This window comes from Electrona antarctica, assembly GCF_951216825.1.
Source record: "Electrona antarctica genome assembly, contig: scaffold_503, whole genome shotgun sequence".
NCBI classification, from domain to species: domain Eukaryota; kingdom Metazoa; phylum Chordata; class Actinopteri; order Myctophiformes; family Myctophidae; genus Electrona; species Electrona antarctica.
The window spans coordinates 42,042-51,093 of record NW_027638567.1 but is presented as its reverse complement, the minus strand read 5'-3'; the positions used below and the strand labels follow the sequence as shown (position 1 = coordinate 51,093).

The 9,052-nt window shown below is 43.7% G+C and overlaps 1 protein-coding gene across 2 annotated transcripts; it reads right to left on the bottom strand.

The window, feature by feature from the left end:
* Window positions 1-413: 413 nt before the first annotated feature.
* On the bottom strand, window positions 414-8,924 carry rpa3 (replication protein A3). Of its 2 annotated transcripts, XM_079530841.1 has the most exons (5): window positions 8,583-8,924; window positions 6,300-6,374; window positions 4,445-4,474; window positions 4,078-4,159; window positions 414-1,132 (listed from the first exon to the last, which is right to left on the bottom strand). In XM_079530841.1, exons 1-5 carry the CDS (start codon window positions 8,679-8,681, stop codon window positions 1,050-1,052), a joined length of 369 nt encoding a protein of 122 aa, XP_079386967.1. In that variant the 5' UTR covers window positions 8,682-8,924; the 3' UTR covers window positions 414-1,049. The 2 variants fall into 2 exon arrangements, with proteins under 2 accessions (XP_079386967.1, XP_079386966.1); XM_079530840.1 differs by lacking the exon at window positions 4,445-4,474 and having other exon boundaries at window positions 4,078-4,189; window positions 8,583-8,921.
* Window positions 8,925-9,052: the final 128 nt, after the last annotated feature.

The following is a 9,052-nucleotide window of genomic DNA, read 5'->3' as shown; positions in this document are numbered from 1 at the left end:
GTATGTGATGTATCACCTTGTGTTGTTCTGTCTCTATGTATGTGATGTATCACCATGTGTTGTTCTGTCTCTATGTATGTGATGGATCACCTTGTGTTGTTCTGTCTCTATGTATGTGATGTATCACCATGTGTTGTTCTGTCTCTATGTATGTGATGGATCACCTTGTGTTGTTCTGTCTCTATGTATGTGATGTATCACCATGTGTTGTTCTGTCTCTATGTATGTGATGGATCACCTTGTGTTGTTCTGTCTCTATGTATGTGATGTATCACCATGTGTTGTTCTGTCTCTATGTATGTGATGTATCACCATGTGTTGTTCTTGCTTACTGTAAATCACTCTGGATTAAGAGCGTCTGATAAATGCCTAAAATGTTTTGAGGCCAAGGAAGGCACCACCAGAGTCAGATGCTGTGCCAACAAAAACAACCTGATTATATTTATTAGAAAGACACGCAATCTTTGTACAAATAGTTTTTTTACAACGTTTTCTAATAACAAAATAAATGTGAAATCAGAGACAACTAAACAACATCAGGGAATAACGGAAGGGTTTCTCCAGGGTCAGTAGCTGCTGGAGGGTGAGGGAACAACAGAAGGGTTTTTCCAGGGTCAGAGGGAACAACGTAAGGGTTTTTCCAGGGTCAGAGGGAACAACGGAAGGGTTTTTCCAGGGTCAGAGGGAACAACGTAAGGGTTTTTCCAGGGTCAGAGGGAACAACGTAAGGGTTTTTCCAGGGTCAGAGGGAACAACGTAAGGGTTTTTCCAGGGTCAGCGGGAACAACGGAAGGGTTTCTCCAGGGTCAGAGGGAACAACGGAAGGGTTTCTCCAGGGTCAGAGGGAACAACGGAAGGGTTTCTCCAGGGTCAGAGGGAACAACAGAAGGGCTTCTCCAGGGTCAGTAGCTGCTGGAGGGTGAGGGAACAACAGAAGGGTTTTTCCAGGGTCAGAGGGAACAACAGAAGGGCTTCTCCAGGGTCAGCGGGAACAACGGAAGGGTTTCTCCAGGGTCAGAGGGAACAACAGAAGGGCTTCTCCAGGGTCATTAGCTGCTGGAGGGCATTTCAAAGGGATAATGTTGAGGGAAGTCGTGGATGACTTTGAGCGCTTCGTTGTACAGCTCCAGATCTGCAAAGCAGAGGGAAAAACAACATGCATTTTAGATCAAAAGTTACCAAAGAAATAATTTAAAACAATCGTCCAAAAATAGCCGATCTACAAACTCTAATGTTTTCTTCCATGAGACGACCCATGGGTGATTTTTGCCTCTACTAACAGCCAGGGGGGTCAAAGGAAATATATGAAAGAAAACATATCTTGCGTGCACCGCCCCTCGCTCACGGCACACATCTCTTATCCCATTTTGGGGCGGGAACCCTTTTTGGTGTTTAAAAGCATTATGTTATACTTTAGCTATTGAAAAATAGCAGATCTAGCGCGGAACCGAGTGCCACGCTACGAGCTTGTAGGTCTGCTATTTTTGAAAAATCATGAAAATGTGTCGCAAATCTTTGAATATATATTCTTTCAGAGCATAACGTTTTTAACTCAAATATTTGCTTCTGGAACAACATATTTTCAGATGGGGGTCAGCTGACAATTACATATATTTTTTGGGGTCCTTGAGATTAAATATTGAGAACCACTGATATAGAAACACGAGTTTTTTCAGACAATTGTCATGATTTAGAAAACATTTCTTAAATTTCAACGTCAGGCCTAAATGGATTAAACAGAATTAAACTCAAACATTGCCGCTGTACGAAAAGCTTGAATTACCGTCTTTCAAAGTGTTGGTTTCATAAAACTCCACCGTAGACACGTTATGATGCTACTTTCTGCTAAGAAATTCTGTGCCGTGATCATTTTTTTCTAAGTGTTGGAGTTTGGAAGCACTCGTTTTTTATTAACGGGTCGTGCTGCTGCCTCCTGCATTATGTGCAAATTCCAGGTGGTAAGCAGGGCCGTCCAGTGACTTACGACGAGCGCTTCCAAATTCCAGCACTTAGAAAAAGAATCACCTGCACATAATTCCTTGACAGAAAGTTCATAACATGTCTACGGGGGATTTTTATGAAACCAACGCTTTGCAGATTGAAAGAGGTTTTCCCCACAGCTGCAATGTTGGGGAGTTTAACGCTGTTTAATACAAGCAGATCGCAAATGCAATTTGGATCAATGTGGAGTCAATGGAGGGTATTGGTGGATCAATGTGGAGTCAATGGAGGGTATTGGTGGATCAATGTGGAGTCAATGGAGGGTATTGGTGGATCAATGTGGAGTCAAGGGAGGGTATTGGTGGATCAATGTGGAGTCAATGGAGGGTATTGGTGGATCAATGTGGAGTCAATGGAGGGTATTGGTGGATCAATGTGGAGTCAATGGAGGGTATTGGTGGATCAATGTGGAGTCAATGGAGGGTATTGGTGGATCAATGTGGAGTCAATGGAGGGTATTGGTGGATCAATGTGGAGTCAAGGGAGGGTATTGGTGGATCAATGTGGAGTCAATGGAGGGTATTGGTGGATCAATGTGGAGTCAAGGGAGGGTATTGGTGGATCAATGTGGAGTCAATGGAGGGTATTGGTGGATCAATGTGGAGTCAAGGGAGGGTATTGGTGGATCAATGTGGAGTCAATGGAGGGTATTGGTGGATCAATGTGGAGTCAATGGAGGGTATTGGTGGATCAATGTGGAGTCAATGGAGGGTATTGGTGGATCAATGTGGAGTGGATGTTATACTTTAGCTATTGAAAAATAGCAGATCTACAAGCTCATCGCGCACCACAGAGTGCCGCGCTACGAGCTTGTAGATCTGCAACCTTTTGGAAAAATCGTGAAAATGTGCAAATCTTTGAATATATATATATATAATTTCACAGCGAACGTTTTTAACTCAAATATTTGCTTCTGGGGGTGGGGGTGGGTCCCTGGAACTACATATTTTCAGATGGGGGTCGGCGGCCAATTACATAATATTATTCTGGGGCTCCTTGACATGAAACAGTTTGAGCACCACTGATATAGAAACATATAGGCAATTCACACTGAGAGGGACTGAATCCGTTTCATTGGAACCGTTTCCGAATACGGTTGCCTGGTCCCCGATGGCCATGATTCACATTGCCCGAGATTCAACAGCGCACCCGGGTACACTTGCATAACACACTTTGATCCTCCATATGGCGGTGTGCTTGATGGCTGGTGCGCACGGACAATGACCATCAACTCTGCGACATTGTCTCCAATAAATCCAGACACACTGTATTGCATTGCCTCTTTTGGCTCTTTGCCGTTATACTACTTCACTGTCAGCCTGCCTGCTATTCACTGTGTCAGTCAGTTCTGTGCTCCAGTGTCGTGTTTGATATTAGTTTAATGGATTCTACTTTAGCATTATTATTATTATTTTGTTTTACTTTGGAAACTATGCCAAGCAAAGCCCAAGAGCCACGTGTAGTCCAAGATCAGCGCGTACTGCGGTGCTGCGTGTATAGCAGATTCAACAGGAGACGGGCGGCGTTGAGAAATGAGCTGGTGTTACGCTTCGTGCAGCGTCTGTGTTTTTTTTTGTTGGCGCTTGGCTCGTCGACTAGAGATCATGTCACGTTCTAAAAAAAAAAACAGTCCACTTCCTTCTTTAGGTACGCATGCATTCACATTGGAACGATCCGTATGTGAATACACTTCAACGGTCCAGAGATCCGTATCTGAATACACTTCAACGGTCCAGAGATCCGTATCTGAATACACTTCAACGTTCCAGAGATCCGCCCCCCATGCGGTCTCGGGGACGGTTGGGCATCCGCTCCCGGGAACGGTACGCATCATTCACACTACCACAACATCTGCCAAGTGGTCCCGAGTGGTTCACACACTACCACAACATCTGCCAAGTGGTCCCGAGTGGTTCACACACTACCACAACATCTGCCAAGTGGTCCCGAGTGCGCACCCGGGACCATAGTGTGACTGTGAATCGCCCCTCAGAAACATGAGGTTTTTCAGAAAACGGTCAGGATTTAGACGACCTTTAGAATCGGCCTCATTCTTCAATGGGTTGATAAACGTACCAAAAGTGATGCCCTTGTCCTCTCTCAGCACAGTGTAGGCGGTGGCCATGATGGTCCCCTTGTTGGACACCATCCCTATCACCTCCACTGCCCCGCTCAGCTCCTCTTCCAGCTGTTGGAAAACATATTAAAATATATAAAACATCCCTATCACCTCCACCGCCCAGCTCAGCTCCTCGTCCAGCTGTAGGAAACATATTAAAATATATAAAACATCCCTATCACCTCCACCGCCCGCTCAGCTCCTCTTCCAGCTGTAGGAAAACATATTAAAATATATAAAACATCCCTATCACCTCCACCGCCCGCTCAGCTCCTCTTCCAGCTGTTGGAAAACATATTAAAATATATAAAACATCCCTATCACCTCCACCGCCCCGCTCAGCTCCTCTTCCAGCTGTAGGAAAACATATTAAAATATATAAAACATCCCTATCACCTCCACCGCCCGCTCAGCTCCTCTTCCAGCTGTAGGAAACATATTAAAATATATAAAACATCCCTATCACCTCCACCGCCCGCTCAGCTCCTCTTCCAGCTGTAGGAAACATATTAAAATATATAAAACATCCCTATCACCTCCACCGCCCGCTCAGCTCCTCTTCCAGCTGTTGGAAACTATAATATAATTTAGAGTTGTATAAATGTCAACAGTATAATATAATTTAGTTGTATAAATGTCAACACAGTATAATATCATTTAGAGTGGTATAAATGTCAACACAGTATAATATAATTTAGAGTTGTATAAATGTCAACACAGTATAATATCATTTAGAGTGGTATAAATGTCAACACAGTATAATATCATTTAGAGTGGTATAAATGTCAACACAGTATAATATCATTTAGAGTTGTATAAATGTCAACACAGTATAATATCATTTAGAGTTGTATAAATGTCAACACAGTATAATATAATTTAGAGTGGTATAAATGTCAACACAGTATAATATAATTTAGAGTGGTATAAATGTCAACACAGTATAATATAATTTAGAGTGGTATAAATGTCAACACAGTATAATATAATTTAGAGTGGTATGAATGTCAACACAGTATAATATAATTTAGAGTGGTATAAATGTCAACACAGTATAATATAATTTAGAGTGGTATAAATGTCAACACAGTATAATATAATTTAGAGTTGTATAAATGTCAACACAGTATAATATCATTTAGAGTTGTATAAATGTCAACACAGTATAATATAATTTAGAGTGGTATAAATGTCAACACAGTATAATATCATTTAGAGTTGTATAAATGTCAACACAGTATAATATAATTTAGAGTTGTATAAATGTCAACACAGTATAATATCATTTAGAGTGGTATAAATGTCAACACAGTATAATATAATTTAGAGTTGTATAAATGTCAACACAGTATAATATCATTTAGAGTTGTATAAATGTCAACACAGTATAATATAATTTAGAGTGGTATAAATGTCAACACAGTATAATATCATTTAGAGTGGTATAAATGTCAACACAGTATAATATCATTTAGAGTTGTATAAATGTCAACACAGTATAATATCATTTAGAGTTGTATAAATGTCAACACAGTATAATATCATTTAGAGTTGTATAAATGTCAACACAGTATAATATAATTTAGAGTTGTATAAATGTCAACACAGTATAATATCATTTAGAGTGGTATAAATGTCAACACAGTATAATATCATTTAGAGTGGTATAAATGTCAACACAGTATAATATCATTTAGAGTAGTATAAATGTCAACACAGTATAATATCATTTAGAGTGGTATAAATGTCAACACAGTATAATATCATTTAGAGTGGTATAAATGTCAACACACTCACAGTATAATATCATTTAGAGTGGTATAAATGTCAACACAGTATAATATCATTTAGAGTGGTATAAATGTCAACACAGTATATATATCCACAGTATAATATCCCCCCCCCCCCCCGGTCCAAAAAACAAACTCATCCTCATCGGAGCATCCCTAGATAAATGTATTATCTCAGTCTGACTTATATTTATAGAATGACGTAGTGTTCATAAGTGGGCATTTATGAGGGACACCAAGGCCTGTACTGTACTGTACTGTGCTGTACTGTACTGTACTGTACTGTACTGTACTGCACTTCTGAGATGAAACGCCAAAGCGGTAACACCATAATGACGGACGTGATTATTACATTAAAATGGTGTCATTCATTCAGTCATTCCACTCACAGGTTGGTTGAGTTCGACCACAGCGACCTTCCCTTCTCCATCCGACAGAGTGAAGGTTTTACCGCTTGGATGGACCTGCAGACAACCACATGACATCACATCATGACATCACATCACATCACAACATGACAACAACACATCAACACAAAACAACACCAGCCCAACTATTAGTGATTCAGTGTCTCACATTGTCGTTTTAAAATGCTAATTTTGGTCACGGGTGGCATCTGACATGGGGGGACTAGGGGGTGGCATCTGACATGGGGGGACTAGGGGGTGGCATCTGACATGGGGGGACTAGGGGGTGGCATCTGACATGGGGGGACTAGGGGGTGGCATCTGACATGGGGGGACTAGGGGGTGGCATCTGACATGGGGGGGACTAGGGGGTGGCATCTGACATGGGGGGACTAGGGGGTGGCATCTGACATGGGGGGACTAGGGGGTGGCATCTGACATGGGGGGACTAGGGGGTGTGCAACATGACCCCCATCTGACATGGGGGGACTAGGGGGTGTGCAACATGACCCCCATCTGACATGGGGGGACTAGGGGGTGTGCAACATGACCCCCATCTGACATGGGGGGACTAGGGGGTGTGCAACATGACCCCCATCTGACATGGGGGGACTAGGGGGTGTGCAACATGACCCCCATCTGACATGGGGGGACTAGGGGGTGTGCAACATGACCCCCATCTGACATGGGGGGACTAGGGGGTGTGCAACATGACCCCCATCTGACATGGGGGGACTAGGGGGTGTGCAACATGACCCCCATCTGACATGGGGGGACTAGGGGGTGTGCAACATGACCCCCATCTGACATGGGGGGACTAGGGGGTGTGCAACATGACCCCCATCTGACATGGGGGGACTAGGGGGTGTGCAACATGACCCCCATCTGACATGGGGGGACTAGGGGGTGTGCAACATGAAAAGTCTAATAGTTGTGCTATGGGTTTATTTTAAATATATTAACATTATGCCAATATATGGCAAATATTGCAGAATATAGCCTATGCTGCATATATTATGCCATATTCAGGTTCATATATGTGGACAAAAAGGAAATATATGTCTCTATATAGCTTACACAATTTATATTTCCATGTGGGGGGTGCATCAGCTAGGTCGGGAGGTAACGGGGTGCATCAGCTAGGTCGGGAGGTAACAGGGTGCATCAGCTAGGTCAGGAGGTAACAGGGTGCATCAGCTAGGTCAGGAGGTAACAGGGGGTGCATGGTCAAAGAGGTTTGGGAACCGCTGGACTAGAGGATATTTTAATATCTGACATGGTACTGTAGCTCAGTCAATTTGAACACTGATGCCTGTCAGTCACAATGTGGGACAGACAGGGTCTCATTGTGAACTCTGATGCCTGTCAGTCACAATGTGGGATAGCTCCTTTCGGAACCCTACGTTAAAGTTTCTGACATTTTGATGACTTTACGTAGGGTCCAAAGGAGCTCAACCCGGGGGGTCCGGAGACTGGCTAAATGTGGGACAGACAGGGTCTCATTGTGAACTCTGATGCCTGTCAGTCACAATGTGGGACAGACAGGGTCTCATTGTGAACTCTGATGCCTGTCAGTCACAATGTGGGACAGACAGGGTCTCAATTTGAACATTGATGCCGGTCAGTCACAATGTGGGACAGACAGGGTCTCAATTTGAACACTGATGCCTGTCAGTCACAATGTGGGACAGACAGGGTCTCAATTTGAACACTGATGCCTGTCAGTCACAATGTGGGACAGACAGGGTCTCAATGTGAACACTGATGCCTGTCAGTCACAATGTGGGACAGACAGGGTCTCAATTTGAACACTGATGCCGGTCAGTCACAATGTGGGACAGACAAGGTCTCAATTTGAACACTGATGCCTGTCAGTCACAGTCTCAATGTGAACACTGATGCCTGTCAGTCACAATGTGGGACAGACAGGGTCTCAATGTGAACACTGATGCCTGTCAGTCACAATGTGGGACAGACAGGGTCTCAATGTGAACACTGATGCCTGTCAGTCACAGTCTCAATGTGAACACTGATGCCTGTCAGTCACAATGTGGGACAGACAGGGTCTCAATGTGAACACTGATGCCTGTCAGTCACAATGTGGGACAGACAGGGTCTCAATTCGTGGGACTCCTAAAACATATTGGAAATGAGGGTCTGTCCTACACTAAGGGAGACATAAGATCGAACACGAACACACACACACACACACACACACACACACACACACACACACACACACACAGACCATGTTAATCGTCTCACCTTGTCCACTCGTCCTATGAAGGACACAGGCTTGTTGGTGTACTGGTTGAGCATGGAGGAGTTGACCCTGGTCTTAGGAGACTCATACACGCTGGACATGATGGAGGAATGGAGCGATATCTACTTTAATAAATTATGCTATTCTGTCAGGATGTCTCTTCTATGATGTCCTCCTGTCTGTCCGTGGCGGGAAGTCTCTTTATATGATCTAATGTCTAATTATAAGGTGTTGTTTTGTCAGATTATCTCCTATAAATCTGTCCTGTCTGTGGCGGGCGCGGGGAAATAATGAACACACAACACACACAACTGCCGCGAATGTTACTTACCCGCGAAAAGCTGCCCAGTGGTCGCGTTGTGTTCGCGGGAACAGTACGGCGCGTCCCGGGCGGGCGGGGGCGGTGGAACACAGCCTGTGTTTAACAGACGGCGGTTTATCTGATGACTAAAAACCCAACGAACCCCCCCCC

Coding starts and splice junctions, on each gene's coding strand:
- rpa3 (XM_079530841.1), bottom strand. CDS start 8,681: ATGTCCAGCGTGTATGAGTCTCCTAAGACCAGGGTCAACTCCTCCATG. Junction 4,475..6,299: donor TGGTCGAACTCAACCAACCT/GTGAGTGGAATG, acceptor GTTTTCCTACAG/CTGGAAGAGGAGCTGAGCGG. Junction 4,160..4,444: donor AGCTGAGCGGGGCGGTGGAG/GTGATAGGGATG, acceptor GGGGCAGTGGAG/GTGATAGGGATGGTGTCCAA.